Here is a 21365-nt window from a genome sequence, read left to right as displayed (position 1 = left end):
TCACCGAAGTTTTATGTGTATATCAACCCACTTTAGAAATAAAAAAAAGTTTTTAAATAGCGTGACCTGTAAGCATCTGAGTCGCCAGTGACCCCAATCCTAGCTATTTAGTAACCCTAACCCTAGCTCGCCTACAACCCTAACCCTAGCAGGACTCGATCCTGACACCTTTAGCATGTCAGCCGAGCATGCTAACCACTAGACCATAGATCAATGGTGACTGACGGAGGATTTAAGTTTGTCTGGTCAGTGTGGAGACCATTTCGCTGTGGTGACCAGTCAGGTGTGGTGACTGGTGATCAGTCAGGCGTGGTAACTGGTGACCAGTCAGGTGTGGTAACTGGTGACCAGTCAGGTGTGGTGACTGGTCACCAGTCAGGCGTGGTAACTGGTGACCAGTCAGGTGTGGTAACTGGTGACCAGTCAGGTGTGGTGACTGGTGACCAGTCAGGTGTGGTAACTGGTGACCAGTCAGGTGTGGTAACTGGTGACCAGGCATTTTGCTAATTTATGCTTCTGAAGACGCGTTGTGTGGACTTTTCAGAGCCTCAATAAATTATAATTTATATTAACCTAACGTAGCGTATATAATTTGACAAAATCTACGAGGTGAGAAGGTAATTGCGCATTAGTCTAGTATTTATAGGATCAGTATGAACTAAACCTTTGTCTTTTCATATGCTTGTAATTTATTTCGGCAACTTTTTAATTTTTTTAAGCAGCTCTGACTGTCACACGTGTGGCAATTGCGACAGCGTGGATCAACGCCTGAACGGTGATCTCCGAGTTGATTGGTTATCTCTGAGTTGAACGGTTATCTCTGAGTTGATCGCTTATCTCGTGAGTTGAACGGTTATCTCTGAGTTGATCGCTTATCTCGTGAGTTGAACGGTTATCTCTGAGTTGATCGCTTATCTCTGAGTTGAACGGTTATCTCTGAGTTGATCGCTTATCTCTTGAGTTGAACGGTTATCTCTGAGTTGATCGGTTATCTCTGAGTTGAACAGGTATCTCCGAGTTGATCGGATCCGACTAGAGTGGAGTTGAATAATACTAAAACAAACTCACCTTTAATCAGTTACATCAAACTTTGAGTTGAATCTCGAGACTTTTTCACCAGGTATGATCTCTGCGGAAGTTGTCTCTTTTTGATTATATAAATCCTTAGTTTTAAAATTTTTAAATCTGAACAAGTGTTTTCCGTCATGTCGAAGTTAGAAATTAAAGAAAGTTAAAAAGTTAGCAATCAATCATCATTTAGGTGTCCGTAGACAATCAAAGTTTTCAATCTGGACTTGAAAGCTCAGGCAGATTGTGAGGGACGAAACTAATGTTGTTATTGCAATAACATTTCTGGTTTAGGCTTCAGAATTAGTAAAACAACTGACGTCCAGTTGTCTATTCACCATCATGGCTATTGTGAAACAGCATCAGTAATTACTGGGTTCGAACCCGAAACATCTCTGTTCATCCTCTATTCAGCATCAGGACAACTGGGACCACTACTGGGTTCGAACCCGGGACACCCCTGTACATCCTCTATTCAGCATCAGGACCACTCTGAATCAGTGTCAGTAATTACTGGGTTCGAACCAGGGACACACCCCGTATATCCTCTATTCCTGCTCTGATCCGCAGATTCAGGTTTTCTGTAAAACTGAATAATTATTCACTGCTTGAATTAAAAATTCTATATATAAATTTTCATTAATGAAATAAGCACGTTGCATTATTAGCAATTTCTAGCTGCACATTTTAACCAGGGAGCCCACGACCTCCATGGAACACATTGAATCAGTATTTTCATAATTTTACCGGGGGCCCGCGACCTGCATTTACCAGGAGCCCGTGACCTCTCTCGTTGTATAAACCGCATCTAACATCATCGGTTTCATAGAAAAAGCATAATTACAAAACTATTTAAAGAAATGAATTTTATCACTGTTTTCAATAATAATACTGATCAAGTCAATCATTAATAAATTTGTACAGTTTTTAACTTACATTATTGTAATATCGTTAAACCAGTTACATTGTATCAAAATACAATTATACATTGTAAGATTCAGCTTCAAGAGAAGTTTATGTAAATCTCCCCAAGACCGCTGATAATTTTGTAAAAAGTAATTTTAATTACAATGTATTTCTGCTCGATATATAATTACAAACTATATTTCAACTACGGTTCAATAATTCAGTTACAATGTATTTCATCTAGACTATAATTCAGTTACTCAGTATTTCATTTACAATTCAGTTACAATTGATTAATGTTATCACAATTGAGCTGATGAAATTAATTTATCAATTTATTAAAAAGACCAATAATACAGCTATTCAATTTAAACAAATTACACAAATTTTATTTGAATCGTATTTTTTCCTTTCATTATTATTTCTTTTTCGTATAAAATCGCACTCGATTCTAGGATAAAACGATTTATAAACAGCATCAATCAGTGATACAAAACCCGGTCGTGAGTTAGGAATTTCTGGTTTATCAATATCGAATTATTTTCAGAATGAAGTGTATTTTCTACCGGGTGACACAAAGCAATCGATTCTTACACAATACGCAATAAGAGAACAGGTCAAACTGCGGATGAGGTTAAACACTGACAACAGAATATCAACGGTAGTTCGATCTACCATAACCACTCCTCCAGTCACTGCCACCACTAGATCGACGGTTAGGGTTCTTTAATCATCTTGTGGTTCTTAAAATCGTCTAGAAATGATAAAACATGAAATATAAGTTCACAGAAAAACTGGTTCAGTTTGCAGTTTGTTTCAACTTGATCAATGTATTATATCTTTTAAATGCCTTTACATAATTCAGGTACCGGGGCCGGGTACTCAGTTGAGTGTCTGTATTTGGTACTCATGTACTCACCACTACACTGATCACATATCCTGACAGTTAATAAATGGTACTCACTCAACTTTTCTACTCAAATTCCGATTTGAATTCAAGTCCTCAACAGTACTCAAGAGATGCCTGGTAGTTATTTGAATAAGGTACTCATGAGAGGTACTCAAATGGGGTACTCATGAGAGGTACTCACCAAAACTCCATTTATCACACATTGTTTTAGCGCATTTACCTAAACATTCATGAACTGAAAACAAATGAAACAAATGAACATTAGCATCGAAACAAACAATGACTTTCAAACACTTTTAGTTTCACACTTAAAACACGGTTTGATTGATTTTGTAACTGATAATATTTGATTTGGTACCGGTAATGCTTAAACGTTTCTTCTCAACGTGACTGATTATAATAATCTACTGTAAACTCGGTCAGATCCATACAAACTGTCACCTAGCAACATTCTTAGTTCAATAACACCACTTAAAACATGGCTCTGGATCTAAGCAGATGCCTCTGATAATCTGATGACATCAATAGATTTCCTCTTCAAAGTATTCAACGCAAAATTCACCACATCACCATATTTCTGTTAAATTAAATGATAAGTTGTTATTGTATTGATATTCACCTATTTTTGTCAGTTCAGTTGTATTTGTTTCACTGTCAATTTCATCTCCTATTAAAACAGAACACAACAATTATTATTCAAAACCTGAAAATCGAATCATTTAATAAAACGTTCAGTCAAACAAGAATTCACTATTTACCGAAACATTCTCTGACCAGTTTCCAATAACCCGTGTTTGTCTTTAAAGTTGTACTGGTAAATTCACTGAGTTCAGACACTATATGTAATAAACAATAGACAAGTTTTTATACAATAGAATTCTATTATAAATCACAAACTGATTTCACTGTGAACTTACTCGCAGTAGATATATCATATTCCCATTGTTTTGATACTATCCACGTGATAGGGTTCATGCTGCTGTTTGCTGACAAACCAGAAGCTTCTTTACATTTCTCTTTTAAAACAGGCTCTAGTGAATCTGTAATTATACAATGTTACAATGTACGTAATGAGGAGCTAAGATTAATTTAGAAAATATCACGATGTCAACTGATGTAAAACTATTTATGCTGCTATTACATCACAATATCCTCCAACAAAATACAGTCGACCTTACGCGAAATATCGGTGGATTCCACACGAGAAGCAAAATAATCAACTCGAACTCAATCACGATAAAACCCGTTCAGGACGGCTGGTTCTTTGCTAGTATACTAAACACCTAACAGTCAACATAATGTATTCACCTTTAAACTGTGGGATTCTGTTTTTAATAATTCGTTTAATGGGAATCCCTGAAACAGAATAAACACAATAGATTACTGCAGGGATTATTATTATTATTATTATTATTATTCTTTACCAATCCTTCCTGTTGAAGGAAGCATTTTCATCATCTGTAAATCACTCTGAGCAGTTTCTTTGGATTTAAGAGCTATCAAAACACAACTTATCATTTTATAAATCTATCTATTTAGACTTTAATGTGTAAGTTGTTATGAGTACTTACTCGCTGTTACATCTTTTACTGAAAAACAGAAAACATAATAATTCATGTATAAACATTGAGTATATCTAAACAGGTCAATTCATACGGTTCACTTTTACTATGGTTGAATTTAGTTCAGTCTCAGTGTTTGGAGTTTAGTGTTAGGAATATACAGGTTAGGAGTCTATAGTTTTATAGGAGTTTACGGGTTAGGAGCTTACGAGTTAGGAGTTTACGGGTTAGGAGTTTACGGGTTATGAGCTTTTGGGTTAGGAGTTTACGGGTTATGAGTTTACGGGTTATGAGCTTTTGGGTTAGAAGTTTACGGGTTAGGAGTTTACGGGTTATGAGCTTTTGGGTTAGGAGTTTACGGGTTATGAGTTTACGGGTTAGGAGCTTTTGGGTTAGGAGCTTACGGGGAACTTGAAACTGTGGAATTCTACTCACTTCTATAAACTACGATTCCTCGTTGCTTTAATTCCTCTGAAATCACAAATAGGAACGTAAATTCAGACATAAATAAATACGCGATATGACGGAATATGATATATCACATATCACATATCTCATCACGTCATATCACGTCATATCACTTATCGTATATTATATTATTATTATATATATATATATATACAAAAACCTCAACAAGAGGAAATATATCTTACATTTAAATTCAAGAATTGATAGTAAATTATTTAAATACAAACCTGTAGGAATTGATTTCATTCTGTTTTTCACATCAACATAAATTCTATCAACAACTGAAAATAGAAGAAATCATTGAATCATTTTAAACGGTGTAATTGTTCGGTTCGTAAAAACAAACATCTTATCCACGTTTCAGAAGACAATTTTACCTTCCAAGTTTTCTTTCCTCAACAAATCGTTGATTTCGCTTGATTCTAAAAAAAAACAAACAAATTTCAATGATTTACAATCTTAGTGAGTAACTGTATCTAATTGTAGATGTAAATGTAGTTTGTTGTAGATGTAAATGTAGTTTACTGTAGATGTAAATGTAGTTTGTTGTAGATGTAAATGTAGTTTACTGTAGATGTAAATTTCGTTTACCGTAGATGTAAATGTAGTTTGTTGTAGATGTAAATGTAGTTTACCGTAGATGTAAATGTAGTTTACTGTAGATGTAAATTTCGTTTACTGTAGATGTAAATTTCGTTTACCGTAGATGTAAATGTAGTTTGTTGTAGATGTAAATGTAGTTTACTGTAGATGTAAATGTAGTTTACTGTAGATGTAAATGTAGTTTACTGTAGATGTAAATGTAGTTTACCGCAGATGTAAATTTCGTTTACCGTAGATGTAAATGTAGTTTACTGTAGATGTAAATGTAGTTTACTGTAGATGTAAATGTAGTTTACTGTAGATGTAAATGTAGTTTACTGTATATGTAAATGTAGTTTACTGCGGATGTAAATGTAGTTTACTGTAGATGTAAATGTAGTTTACTGTAGATGTAAATGTAATTTACTGTAGATGTAGGTTTATTGTAGATGTAACTTACTGTAGATGTAAACGTAGTTTACTGTAAATGTAGTTTACTGTAGATGTAAATGTAGTTTACTGCGGATGTAAATGTAGTTTACTGCGGATGTAAATGTAGTTTACTGTAGATGTAAATGTAGTTTACTGTAGATGTAAATGTAATTTACTGTAGATGTAGGTTTATTGTAGATGTAACTTACTGTAGATGTAAACGTAGTTTACTGTAGATGTAAATGTAGTTTGCTGTAGATGTAAATGTAGTTTACTGTAGATGTAAATGTAGTTTACTGTAGATGTAAATGTAGTTTACTGTAGATGTAAACGTAGTTTACTGTAGATGTAAACGTAGTTTACTGTAGATGTAAATGTAGTTTACTGTCATGTAAATGTAGTTTATTGTAGATGTAACTTACTGTTATCTAAAGCAGTTTGAGTAGCAGTTTTCAATGATTCATCAGATTGTATTGCAATAATGAATTCATCCTTGAAATATTCCACTGAAATTCATTTAAAAACAACAAACATAGACACAACATTCATTGAGCTTGGTTTCAATTTAAAACTTCATTTATAAGACCAGTAAATCAGGGTTTGAAAACTATTTTCAGGGTCTGCTCCTCATAATCGAGTTTAAAATAGAAGAACATTTTCTGGTAATTCCTAAACGATCAGATTAAGGATTTTTTTGCAAGAAGAACTTAGAAGAGTTAACCGTCTTTTGAGGGACAAAGATCAGTTGCAGAATATTCCAGGCTAGTGCTCCTAAGATGCTGATAATTCCATTATCACAGAAATAGTATATCATGCCAGCCACTGTTGGGACCGATGAAATACATGGTGAGATCAGTGGCATTAAACAGGTTAGATTTATAACAGACTTATACAATACCTGCTCGATCCCATAAAATAACTGGATGTCGATCAGCTGAATCCAACTCTACAAACATTAAATGAAATTTCAACGATTTAAAAACACAGAAAATTTGTAATGAACCGATTTGCCTCGTTCTAAACTTGTCAAAATTACTCGCAATACATTTTTACTGTATTGAATTCAAGTTCAAGCACTCAGTACCACTTCAGTGTAGTCACTTACCAGTGCGGAGTTGTGCCGGTATATTCAGTTTTAGAGGCAATATTTCTTCAGGTGTCTTTATTCTATTAAAGTAACCGACTGTAATAAACATTGATAATAAACATCAATAAGATTTAAAACATAAAACATGTTGAATTTTACACTTTGTAATGTGTACAGTACCTAATTTCCTACTTTCAAACTCTTTATCGGCTAATTCATGTAGTTTAGAATCTATCAATATAGAAAATCACTGACATCACAAACAACTTATAAACAGGTAAATATGACAAATTACAACATGAAATCAGAGGCAAGCGCGCAGTCTAGTGTACTGAGAATATTTATAAATATCAATCAGAACTCACTTATCTCTTCTGGACTCACTGAAATATAAATAGAGAAAATTAAACAGATTATTTATGATAAAAACTGGTTTGTGATTGAAACATGTGAATTATATACAAACCTCCATATCGTACAACTTTATTATCCATCAGAGTTTCTGAAATGTATCAGAGAACCAACATGTTACATGTGAATTCATTTACATGAACATGTAACATGTGCATTCATTTACATGTAGCATGTTACATGTTAAGAGCATGTATAATCTGATATATGAAATCGATATTTACTTTCATTCATATCAGTGATACATTTAAACGCCTGACAAACTGAACTGTGAATTATTCTGTTCAATTCCTCCTCATTTTTTCTCTCTTCATTTTCCTCTTGTTTCAGTTTCTCTTTGAGTTCTTTCTGAAATCTTTCAGCTCGTCCAGCGAACAATTCTAAAAGTGATTCGTAAAGCTAAATTACCAGGAAAATTTCATCAGAACTGAAATTGAGTTCTCAGGAAACAAATTGAGCTCAGGTTGAATCTTGGAAAATGATGGAATAAACCCTGCTGATTGTGATGTAATCCATACATAGATCTCTTACCTTTGATAGATTCGAAAACTACGATTTTCAATTTAATTTCTGAAAAAAGAATATAATTCATGATTCCAACACAGCATCAACTACTGCTAATATCAACACTGCTATTTTAAACCTCTTTTCAAATATCAAATATTTTCATCAGATATTCAATCCTTCAAGTTTCTAGCTTTACAGAAAATCTCAAGAAATATAAAATATAATTGAAAAGGACTAAAATCTTTATTCAAAGTTTCTCTGCAAGAATTTTTGTTTAAAGCGTCTGCTTTCGACCCTAGACCTCAATAGTCATAGTTTGTTACCATTATTTAGTTCTTACCTAAAACATCTCGGCCTATTTCATAAATACCTGCAAATATAGTTAGTTGAACAATGAAATAAATTAATGAAAAAATAATTTTCCAAAATGGAACATTTGGACAGAAATCACCCTCAGCTAGCCTCTAATGATGATATGATTTGGATATTCTCAGAGCTACCCCATGTGATGTATGCATGACAATCAAAATATGGTTTCTTCAAGCTATGATTCGAACTCGGTCTGAAGAATATTCACATCGACAAAAAATGTCACCTAGCTACATTCTAGTTTAACACCACTAACGTGGCTCTGAATCAAAACAGATGCCTCTGATAATCAACAAATTTCATCTTCAATTCATAGTCATCAAATACTCGGTAAATTTAGTTCTAAGAACAAAGAAAATTTACACTCACTTTTATCTAGTTCTGTAGAATGTTTGTTCTCTTCTAATTTCTGCAAACTTGACGCCAATAAAACTGATTCTACAAATGAATACATGGATAGAATAACATAAATATTGATTAGATCAGTTCAAACTAGAATTTCACCAAAATACATCTGGATTAACCGGGTTTTATAAAACCTTAAATTTCCCACAAAGCGGATGAATTTTGACAACGTTGCCAATTGTTGCACATTACCGGGTAGCTGGTTTTAATGTACCTCGGATTTCTCATTCACGAAACGATTAATTACAAAGCGTGACAAATTATCAAAGAATAACATTTTCAGTCTTACCACAAATATCTTTGTTCACAAAACGGTTCCGATCGGCCACTCCCATTTCTGTAATACCAACCATAAAGATAGTTTCTATTATTCACTATTGCGGGGTTAATTTCTATCTACATGATTTTAGTACCGGTAAATAGTTTAATATTGACAACATCTGAATGGATTATGGATAAATTATGATAATCAGTTTATCGTATAACAAACCAGTCTTTGTTTCATCAGTTACTTTCTGGTTTTCTATTTGTGTGACGAGTTTTCCTGTAATTAGACAAAATAGGTATAATTTGTAATCAGTTCATAGTTGATGCCCCCCCCCCCCCCCGATAGATTCCTAGTTTAACTGAACACTCACCATTCTGTTGTTTAACTTCTGTTTGAAGAGTTTCCTTAACAAACTTTTCTATAAAAAGATACAGCGATATTTCAGTTATAATTGAACAGACTCAGCACCAGTTTAAACATCATAGTGAATATTATAACTTACCAGCAATTTCAGCAGTAGCTGAAATATAGAGAAAAAGTATTTACCACAGAACTTACAAATACTTCAGAAAACTAACATGTACATGTACAGATAAAATCTACATGTACATGTAAAGTAGATTATAGAGCACATGTATTTCATAAACTCATTCGAGGATAAATGAGAATTAAAACCTACGTTTTATGTTGAATATTCCTCGTTCACATAATTCAGCATCTACAGTAAAAATAAACACAATCAATTATTCAATGATTCCACAACAAACTCCACAGTATTTCACTGAAATGATTTATGGAACCCACCGGACATTTTAGCAAAAAAATCAACAATAGATTCAACTGCTGAAGCGACTGAAAATATAGACATTCAATAACCGTTTACTGGGGATTTGAAACTTACAAAAAAAGTTCAATAGATTCACACAGAGAGCAGTCAGTTGCTCTTTTGGCGCTCGATTTATTTTGCAAATCGATAAATACAGATAAATCCTAAATATTGGTAACACAATGAATCACTGAACCCTGTTAACTACATGACTCATCATTACTAACAGACATCTGAATAAAACTTGAAAAATGCCAAAATACTTTTTTTCAAAAAGCAATTTTCGCCAGTAGGTTCTTTCAACACCTTTTAAGACTCTGTGGTAAATCTGGGTCGTCAACTACATGTGAAAATTGAACTCAGATAGAAATCATAGTTTTACTGACCATCTCTGATGAACTCTTTCTCTTTGTCTGTCAGGGGTCTTTTCTCTTCATCCAATTGCGTCATAAAACTAACATGAACTTCATCTGAAACACGGAAATAGATTTGAAATTAGTTTAATTGCAATTCTGTTTCATGCTGTATCATTACCCCTGATTTATATCACATCTTATTTCTCAATTAGTTTCTTTGTTCTGGATTGTGTATATCTGATTATTTTGTTGTAACTTGAGTATTTCTGAAGCTGTAGTCTGATATGTTAGGAAGAGAGATCAAATATCCGAATAGCCATAGAAGCGATAACACTAAAAACCTCATTTTCTAATGAGTAAATACAGTTTATTAACACGAACATTTTCGGGATCATATCCCCTGATCGGGTGAAATACAAGTGAATCAAATGATTAAACTACAGGTTTATATACAACATAAGTTACACAATTACAAGTGCTAAATTCTAAGCTAATTACAAACCAAGTATTTTATTACGAGCTAATTATTTGAATACATTTAAGATAAAGGATGAGCCGTTTTGGAATAATTGTTGATTGAGAGAGGGTCGTTGCGCTTTAATAAACAGGGCCTCCCTAATTTTACAGTCGAGATCAGATAAACCTTTGTCTAGAATTTTGAATTTGTTGTCACTGAATTCCTGCTCACAAGTGTGACAAATTGCGAGATGTTGTCCAATCGCAGAAGTCTTTGATCTGTGTTCTTTAATCCTGATGGCCAAATGTCGTTTAGTTTTCCCAATATAGGAAGTGTTTATATCCCATAAACAATTAAATTTATATATGACTTTAGCCTTCAGCGATTTAGGGGTAGCACATTTCAAACGACCCTCTCTCAATCAACAATTATTCCAAAACAGCTCATCCTTTATCTTAAATGTATTCAAATAATTAGCTTGTAATTGAATACTTGGTTTGTAATTAGCTTAGAATTTAGCACTGATGGTTATTCGGATTATTGGGTACTGTTTAAAAAATAAATAAAAAAACAAATTACACCCAAAACACATTGCGAGATGTTGTCCAATCGCAGAAGTCTGATATTCTGATCTCTAGCCTGATATGTTTAAGATGAAATTTTTATCTCAAATTTTGATTTAGCAAAAATGGTAGGAGTTTAGGAAAAAAATATGATTACAGTAACATTCCATTTTACGAAATAACACAGTGAATTATTACAAATTCTCAACTGGTCGCTTCTATAAGGTTTATAGACTTATTGCCAAAAGGCTGCCAAGCGGCCATCTTGAATGGAATTAGCTATATTTCTATCTGCAAAGCTGAATATTTCATTTGAACAGTAGATAATCATGTACCTTCATCTCTATTGTAAACTGCATCAGCGCCATCTATTGACCTCTTCTTGTTCAGTAATATATCTGTAATACATTTACAAAATGAGTTGACGGTAGAATAATAATCAATAAACTCATACATCAATAACTGTATTTAATCAACTCTTACCGATCTCATTTGATAGTTTCATTTTCAAATTGTTTATTGTCGCGTATTTTCCTGTCAATAGATAATTAACACATTTAGAGACATGGTTTGAGTTGAAGAGAAAATTCATATGAGATTTTATAAACTTACTTAGAATTTTTTTCACCAAATTCAACATACCTAGAAATATATAAACACTGATCGAACTTAATACACATGCGCATGTAACAAATCACATGTGCATGTTAACTTACATGAACATGTTTCCGCAACTCACAACTTACTATGTATCAATCAAATGTACATGCACACATTACTCACATGTGCATGTAAACTTACATGAACATGTATACTTAATTCACATGCACATGTTCGCATGCCTCACATGTATGTATCATTCACGTGTACATGCATGTATTACTCACATGCACATGTACACGTTATCATAACATGAATACATAACTCACATGTACATGTAACAATAACTCACATGTACATGTTCACACAACTCACATGTGCATGTTCACATTAATGTGCATGTGTACATGAACTTAACACAAACTATGTGTAAACCATTACTTACTTTGATCACTTGATAACTGTCCAAACAGGAATTCTTTGATAGCTTTTGCTGAAATGAAATATAGAAATTATTTGTTCAATAGTCAAATAAACTGTGCATCAAACAGTTTGAATTACTGCTGGATGAAGATAGGAGGCAGAAGTGTCGTGTTTAGAGAGACTTGCAGGGGACCAATCAGTCGGTTCTGCACTTCCTCTGGCAACTGAGTCATCACTCCTCTTACCTTGTTTATCCTTATCTCTCGTTATCTCCCAATTATTCTCAGTTCCGTAAACATCGACAATTATTCTAACAGTTTCTATAAACGAAATGAAAGATAATTCATAGTAAATCAAGTTCCAAATGAATTCACTCACGTCACAAGCAAATAGTTGATTGATAAATAAACAATTTTGATTCAATTCATATGATGATTATACATGGACTGAATGTGTCAATGACCTCAAAGTCTCCAGCTACAAATATATAAATTAAAAACCATCATCCTGTACATGATTCACAGCGATTATTATAAACAACATGTACTGCTTCATTACATTAGGGCATCAGGTACTGTGTTCATGCAAGATATTATACATGTTATGGAAATAAAGGGTTAATAAATACCCGGCTGCAGTTGGTCACGTGTTTTCACCCAATTCTCATGATCTACAAAGAGAAAACAACACCTAAAATCATCAAACCGATATCTGAGAATATGTGCATTAAATCATGTGAGAGAATCTTACCTCTTCGATACCAGGTTTCACTTGTCCAACGCAACAATTCAATCACATCTTTAGATTCCGGACCCAAACGCGTGACTGTAAATTAGAAAACAGAAATACTGTTTGTCCTACATGATGCACGTTCACCTGACACACAACAAAACCTGACACATTGATCCAACCAAGAAAATGGATGATGCTGTGATTTGGATATCGTAAATGCCACACACAATGGTAGCTAATGGTATGATAGATTTTGAGACAATTGAACCGATGATACTGCGTAACCTTCATCAACCGTCCAGTTTGCGAATTAGAAAATTAATTTCTCGAGAGTTTGGGAATTTATTTTGTGATCAATGTTTTCAATGTTAATACAACTTACAGTAATCACATGTACATGGCTCCCTTCTCAACAGCACTGCAAATAGAAAATAATACAACAGTTTATTCTACAGTTACTGACTCTTAATCATTATCAGTTTATATATAGAACTCACAGCAGCAACAATGACACAGTTCATCTGAGGAGTCATCCTTATTATCAGGTTCATCGGCAGTAGGTAATTTGCAAGTCACTGAAAACAAACAAACAAATTATGTTAACTTGCAATAATCATGTATGCGATATTGAGCGTATCTAGAGGTGAGGCCAATTTCAGACCTCATGAACTCTCAATTATCTGCCACTGTCGAGACCGGTCTTGTCAGCGGATAATCTTATAGATTGCAGATTACATCATCTTAATTGACAATGAACTAAATGTTTTGTAGGAGCTAGTTTTACAGTTACGGCTTATATTCAAGACTAGTCTTAACTCATTTTTGGTTATGTAACCAATAACAACTTAAGACCAGTCTAAGCTCATTTTAGTTCTGTAGCCAATCTAACAAATTGATACCAGTCTAAACTCATTTTAGTTCTATAACCAATCTAACAACTTAAGACCAGTCTAAGCTCATTTTAGTTCTGTAGCCAATCTAACAAATTGATACCAGTCTAAACTCATTTTGGTTCTATAACCAATCTAACAACTTAAGACCAGTCTAAGCTCATTTTAGTTCTATAGCCAATCTAACAACTTAAGACTAGTCTAAGCTCATTTTAGTTCTATAACCAATCTAACAACTTAAGACCAGTCTAAGCTCATTTTGGTTCTATAACCAATCTAACAATTTAAGACCAGTCTGTACATATTTTAGTTCTATAACCAATCTATCGACTTAAGACCAGTCTAAGCTCATCTTGGTTCTATAACCAATCTAACAACTTAAGACCAGTCTGTACATATTTTAGTTCTATAACCAATCTCACGACTTAAGACCAGTCTAATAGTTGACGACCACATATTCGGAAGAAGACTGTGCAATTAGGGTCCCGAGATTAAAGATTTTCACAGATAATTGAGAATGAAATGTATCTGGCAACCTAAAAGACCCCGAATCCCTCAAGGCTTGTAAACTATTTTTAAATTTTAAGCATTGTGTTAATGAATTATAACAGAACTTACAATTTCCACATCTACACAGTTCATCATTAGGTTTTCTGCACCGCACTGTCAATTAGAAATAATACAGGACCCAGTTCCACAGTTGTGAGTTAGAGTTAACTCTGAGTTAAAATCAGTTCATTTTGAATGAGTTAACTCTGAGTTAAATCTTAACTCAGAACTGTGGAACTGGACCTAGTATTTTATTTCAACAGTTTTTTCATCACTGTTTAATGATGGTTTTAGGTAAAACTTACAGCAGCCACGACGCCACAGTATAAACAGTATTATCAGAATCACTAATATCAGTACACCGATTACAGCACCGAACACTCTGCCTCCATACCCTCCATCAGAAACTGAAATTGAGCAGCAATTAAATCAGATTATATAAAGCTGTAAATATTTCTATTGTAACTAGTGATAAAAGTATCAGCAATTGAATTGAAGCAAAAACTTTCAAATAGAATTGGAAATTTGAATGTAAAATATCCACAAGTGATTAATATTTGAATTTACTTTAAGTTCAGCAATTTCCGATAACTAACTGAAACTAATTGTTCCTTGATCGGGTTAAACGACTTCTAAATAAAAAGTTAGAAAGCTGAATATTTTGGACTTTCCACGATGATAACTTTGAGTAATGTCTTCAGATCAATATGTAAATGGCTTATCCAAATGATGACTTAAACTTAGTAAATAGAAATGAAAATATAAAATGGCGGATCTTAAAGACGAATTTGTTGCGACTTTTCCTACGGCGACGTAAGACTGCATAAAATTCATCCAGTTAAGAGATGATGACGCCGAGGACCTAAAACATTTGTTCAGATTCAGATAAAAATCATCCGTTTGTGACCCGGAATCTTACCTAGATCATCAGTTGGACCGGCGTTATGATAACCAGCGACATCAATAACCCTTTCATTAATACCGTCAGCCAAACACCGCCCTCTATAGTCAGTTGTGGTACTATTTACGATAGGTATCGTTATATTCCACTGATAGGTTGATAGTTTTTGAACGACAGCTGGAGGGTCACATGTAACTTGTTGAGTCAATGGGTAACTATTAACTGTCACAATATACGCTGCATTTGTTTTATTTTCACTGGATTTCTTGTAAACTGGTGCAGCAAAATCTGATTGAAAACACAAAATCAAAGTTGTTACAAATATCTGCCATATGCCGAGGGTGGATAGGTATACAGGACTGGGGTTGGTACTATTCCAAAGAGAACTCTTAACACCAAAAGCCGAAGATCTTTTCTGAAATACAACAATAAATCTGTTACTTACGATGAACGATGATTGGATTAAATTGCTGAGGTTCTGGAAACGTAAGGTTCTCCTCTACAGCACATCGAAATGACGTTCCATTGTGCAGTTTGAAATCAGCATTGAACTTGTAGGTCGTGTCAAAACCTTTTAACGTCCCTTTGAGGGGTACTTTACGAGGTTGTGGATCAGGAATTGGCTCCCATTGTTCAGAACCTCTTCTCTTCTGTTGGTATATCACTGTAGGATCGGGCCTTCCACCTTCTGTTCTACAAATATATTCTACAACTTCTCCTTCAGTTCTAATGTCAGGTTGTCCCGTATAAGTATCGTTCGTCAGAATTTCATCAGGAAAATCTGAAAAGAAGAACTTTTTGGATATCATTCAATGTTTGCTAAATTCTTTAATTGAATTGAATCCTTTTCAACTGAATTGGTTTTTAATATTATAATTTTTCAACTATTTTACTGCAATGGTTTTTACATTACATATTAATGGGAATACAATGCGAACTTTTGTGTTGTTACAATAATTAAATAATAAATATGAGGTAAAAGGAGAAAATGGGCGATAATGTTTGATTTAAGTCCAACTCTCAAGGGACACGTTTGATTTTTTCATCTAAATAAATAACTTCTAACCGAAAAAGCTTAAATTCTTACGTCACAAGACAGGGACATTCATATGTGGACACCACGGCAGAATGTTCTAACTATCAGACTTCAGTTTGATATTGTATGGAAATTTTCTCATGAAAATATGTTACAACTTACACGTAACGTCCATTTTAGTTTGATGTAGTATTTGTTTTTGAAGTGGTTCCGGTAACTCTATCCCATTATAATTCCATAAACGACATTGAGTCAATGTTGTGTCAATCTTGTACAGATAATACATCTGATTTCTGTTGATTAATCCATCTTTCAGCGCAGTATTTACCCCTTGCTCTTTGAAAATCTCAATTTTTTTGGAACCTCTATATCCATCAGCATACCATTTTACTTTGATGTTTGGATTACCAATCTTACTAGTGGCTTCACAAGTACAAGCCAGTGATGGTTTGAATTCATGCAGTTTACACGGGTTTTCATTTATCTTTATACCTATAATACAAATTATATACAAAAAATACCAAGTGCACAGGAAACATTTCTTCTATTTTTCCCAGCATTATTTGATAAGTGCTGAATGAAAGGATATGCGGACTTGTTTCCACAGAGAATAAGAGCGTTGAAATTTGACACAAAAAATACATGTATTGTCAGATAACCGACAATGAACAGTAAATGTGTGAAGGCTACTGGTTTAGTAATTGTCATCCGAGTCAGCACCAGAGATCTGTCAATCAGTTCAGAAAAGACGATAAGTTCTTGTAGAGTCAACGCTTGAATTTGCCTGATGATGACAATGAATTTAACGCTGAAAGGAAGATCTAACATAAATTCATTTACTTCACGATCCTTTCGTCTTTTTCTGAACTGATTGTGGGAGTCCCTTTGAAGTCGTAAGGTTTTTTTTTTAGCCCATTTGCATTCTACAATATTGAAATTAGGTTCAGTTGCATTTTTGGAGAACCATACAGGTTTCCCGCCATACTCACTAATCACATCTGATTGGTAGATTTGACTTTCTTTTGTTCCTGCTGAATTAGTGGCTACACATTTATACTGTTTACCAGCCTCGGGTACAATTTTCCACACCGTCGATATACCGAGTGGTATTGGAGTCCAGGTCCCTCCTGCTCCACTGTTCACTTGCAGCTGGAAGTGTACACCTGTCGCTGTAGAGCTGCTCTGTTTACAGGTAATACTAACAGTTTTACCTTCCTGCGACAGTAACATATTTATATCCGGTAATACATTCACACTGTCCAGTACAACTCCATCAGGTGCTGAAATATCAAATACCCAATATACGTAATATTCTTGTACCCGGTAATACATTCACACTGTCCAGTACAACTCCATAAGGTGCTGAAATATCAAATACACAATATATGTAATATTCTTGTACCCGGTAATACATTCACACTGTTCAGTACAACTCCATCAGGTGCTGAAATATCAAATACACAATATACGTAATATTCTTGTACCCGGTAATACATTCACACTGTCTAGTACAACTCCATCAGGTGCTGAAATATCAAATACACAATATAAATAATATTCTTGTACCCGGTTATACATTCACACTGTTCAGTACAACTCCATCAGGTGCTGAAATATCAAATACACAATATACGTAATATTCTTGTACCCGGTAATACATTCACACTGTCCAGTACAACTCCATCAGGTGCTGAAATATCAAATACACAATATACGTAATATTCTTGTACCCGGTAATACATTCACACTGTCCAGTACAACTCCATCAGGTGCTGAAATATCAAATACACAATATACGTAATATTTTTGTACCCGGTAATACATTGACACTGTCCAGTACAACTCTATCAGGTGCTGAAATATCAAATACACAATATACGTAATATTCTTGTACCCGGTAATACATTCACACTGTCCAGTACAACTCCATCAGGTGCTGACATATCAAATACACAATATACGTAATATTCTTGTACCCGGTAATACATTCACACTGTCCAGTACAACTCCATCAGGTGCTGAAATATCAAATACACAATATACGTAATATTCTTGTACCCGGTAATACATTCACACTGTCCAGTACAACTGCATCAGGTGCTGAAATATCAAATACCCAATATACGTAATATTCTTGTACCCGGTAATACATTCACATTGTCCAGTACAACTCCATCAGGTGCTGAAATATCAAATACACAATATACGTAATATTCTTGTACCCGGTAATACATTCACACTGTCCAGTACAACTCCATCAGGTGCTGAAATATCAAATACCCAATATACGTAATATTCTTGTACCCGGTAATACATTCACATTGTCCAGTACAACTCCATCAGGTGCTGAAATATCAAATACACAATATAAGTAATATTCTTATACCCGGTAATACATTCACACTGTTCAGTACAACTCCATCAGGTGCTGAAATATCAAATACACAATATACGTAATATTCTTGTACCCGGTAATACATTCACACTGTCCAGTACAACTCCATCAGGTGCTGAAATATCAAATACACAATATACGTAATATTCTTATACCCGGTAATACATTCACACTGTTCAGTACAACTCCATCAGGTGCTGAAATATCAAATACACAATATACGTAATATTCTTGTACCCGGTAATACATTCACACTGTCCAGTACAACTCCATCAGGTGCTGAAATATCAAATACACAATATACGTAATATTCTTGTACCCGGTAATACATTCACACTGTTCAGTACAACTCCATCAGGTGCTGAAATATCAAATACACAATATACGTAATATTGTTGTACCCGGTAATACATTCACACTGTCTAGTACAACTCCATCAGGTGCTGAAATATCAAATACACAATATAAATAATATTCTTGTACCCGGTAATACATTCACACTGTTCAGTACAACTCCATCAGGTGCTGAAATATCAAATACACAATATACGTAATATTCTTGTACCCGGTAATACATTCACACTGTCCAGTACAACTCCATCAGGTGCTGAAATATCAAATACACAATATACGTAATATTCTTGTACCCGGTAATACATTCACATTGTCCAGTACAACTCCATCAGGTGCTGAAATATCAAATACACAATATACGTAATATTCTTGTACCCGGTAATACATTCACACTGTTCAGTACAACTCCATCAGGTGCTGAAATATCAAATACACAATATACATAATATTCTTGTACCCGGTAATACATTCACATTGAATCGTGCTGCCCCTGTATTTCGAGTTGGCTACAAAGCTTAATATTCAGCAATAAAAAAGTCCCCATTTTTGCGATAGTTAGCGCTCATTTTTCAAAACATCAGATTGAATATCGTATAGTCTTATATTCACTTTTAGCGCGCGAAAACGAGAGTAGGTTATGTGATAGATGTAATATTGTTGAGGATGAATTTCACGTTGTAATGCAATGTGGTCTGACAATGGAAAACTCTTCTTGAAGAATTATATAGAAATTTTCCGGAATGCTGGTGTTTCTCAAATGAATGTTAATTCAGAACCGTAATGTCAACTGTACAGATGGCTTGAAGCCTTGGGAATTTTATAAATGTTTCTTGCTGGATTCAACTATGTGTATGTACATGATATGATATGAACTTGTTTATTGAATCAGATTTTTTACCTCTTACTAATATGAACAGTCTCGGACTATTGAATCCTAGTCATAGTATAGAGAAACTAGTGTATCTGCTTTATCTTATCGTGTTTGTATTTAGACTGCTATGAATTTTATCTGTTTCTTTCATCTCCGGGTTTATATACTATACACGTACTCTTCATTTTGACACTTGATTCTTGTTCTCCTTTTTATTGTAAAAAGTCAATAATGTCATTAATATATCCCGGTGCAATAAAGATTAAATTGAATTGAATTGGTACGTAACGAGGTGAATGTAGTTGAACTATTATCATTTTGTCCCAGATATTTCAAGTTTCCAAGTCTGGTGATAAGTTTTATCTTATGTAATACGTTTTCCATATATACTCTATGATATGTTCTTTCACGTTGTCTTACCTGTATTTCTCTTAAAGAGTCTAAACGCTTGTGGGCTGTTGCTGTACGGGATCAGAATCAACAGTAAAATCACGCAGATCAATTCAAACTGCTGCAGATTTCTCGATTGATTCCTCATCTTGATTCATTCATTACCTAGAAATAAAGACACAAACTTCAGATCATCGTCACATACAAACAATATTGAACATAATACTAGTAACAATTATATTGATAATTATATTCTCATTTTCTTATTTTAATCAATATTCTTATTTTCATCTATAGAATTTGGTGTTCACTCGTAAACTAAACATATAAATATCTGTATGCACAGTATAGGAAATGTTTGTCTACGTCCAAGTGTTGTATCAGTCACTGCATAAAAAACATGAATTTTGTACTGAAGATAACTTGAATTTTCGGTTCAGCTGTTATTATTGGTTAGTATATCAAGTTTGACGAGGTTTATTTAGAATCTGGAAGATTTCGGTTATATCCTATGATTAATCTTCAGAAATAACGAAATACAACTGAATTTGTGATATCTAAACGAGATACGACGGCGAATGATCAAAAACTCGGATCGGAGATGACTGACGGAAAAAGCGATGGACCGGGTTTACTCACCCCCATCGCATTTTCTAGGAAAGACGAAATGTAACGAGGAAACCAATCGGAATTTAACCGTCTAAAGCTTAAACCGTTTCCTGAAAGCAAAATCTGATGTGAAATGAAATCTAGGAGGAAATAAGTTTTACCTGAATGAAACAATTCAAAAATTGTGTATCAGAAAAAGTGAAACTACTCTAAATATCCATAACAATTAATGCTAAACAAATAATCCTCGTTCTGATGCAGTTTAAAAAGTCAAACAATCTGCACAATCAATTGTTAACTTCACGTATGATCTTCATTCGGCTTGAAGAAAATATCTGGGAAAATGAAAGTATCTCAAAATACAATCCTCATTCTGACACGCATTTAAAAAGTCAAACAAGCTACATGATACATTGTTAACTTCACATAAGATCTTCT

The 21365-nt window shown here is 34.0% G+C and overlaps 1 protein-coding gene across 4 annotated transcripts; it reads right to left on the bottom strand.

Moving 5' to 3' along the window:
• Window positions 1–1707: 1707 nt before the first annotated feature.
• LOC141906884 (uncharacterized) lies at window positions 1708–21365 on the bottom strand. 4 transcript variants are annotated; one of them, XR_012619430.1, is made up of 44 exons: window positions 21089–21365; window positions 20349–20483; window positions 17298–17588; window positions 16471–16800; window positions 15718–16053; window positions 15291–15560; window positions 14677–14778; window positions 14441–14485; window positions 13430–13507; window positions 13315–13350; window positions 12951–13025; window positions 12829–12870; window positions 12446–12520; window positions 12223–12270; window positions 11790–11819; window positions 11661–11711; window positions 11513–11575; window positions 10188–10271; window positions 9780–9827; window positions 9655–9693; window positions 9478–9495; window positions 9346–9393; window positions 9198–9251; window positions 8997–9044; window positions 8672–8740; window positions 8274–8303; window positions 7958–7996; window positions 7651–7806; window positions 7482–7517; window positions 7381–7398; window positions 7196–7246; window positions 7034–7111; window positions 6827–6874; window positions 6351–6434; window positions 5292–5336; window positions 5142–5195; window positions 4882–4917; window positions 4456–4473; window positions 4193–4240; window positions 3802–3924; window positions 3643–3720; window positions 3243–3461; window positions 3066–3119; window positions 1708–2728 (listed from the first exon to the last, which is right to left on the bottom strand). XR_012619430.1 is itself a non-coding variant. In XM_074796340.1 (44 exons), exons 2-44 carry the CDS (start codon window positions 20464–20466, stop codon window positions 2691–2693), a joined length of 3480 nt encoding a protein of 1159 aa, XP_074652441.1. In that variant the 5' UTR covers window positions 20467–20483; window positions 21089–21360; the 3' UTR covers window positions 1708–2690. The 4 variants fall into 4 exon arrangements, 3 of the variants coding, with proteins under 3 accessions (XP_074652441.1, XP_074652442.1, XP_074652443.1); XM_074796340.1 differs by lacking the exon at window positions 3243–3461 and adding an exon at window positions 3504–3551 and having other exon boundaries at window positions 21089–21360; XM_074796341.1 differs by lacking the exons at window positions 3243–3461; window positions 21089–21365 and adding exons at window positions 3504–3551; window positions 20958–21087.

The sequence above is a fragment of the Tubulanus polymorphus genome, chromosome 6 (assembly GCF_964204645.1).
Source record: "Tubulanus polymorphus chromosome 6, tnTubPoly1.2, whole genome shotgun sequence".
Classification (NCBI taxonomy): Eukaryota; Metazoa; Nemertea; class Palaeonemertea; order Tubulaniformes; family Tubulanidae; genus Tubulanus; species Tubulanus polymorphus.
Note: the sequence above shows the minus strand (reverse complement) of the source record. Positions and strands in the feature narration are given on the sequence as shown.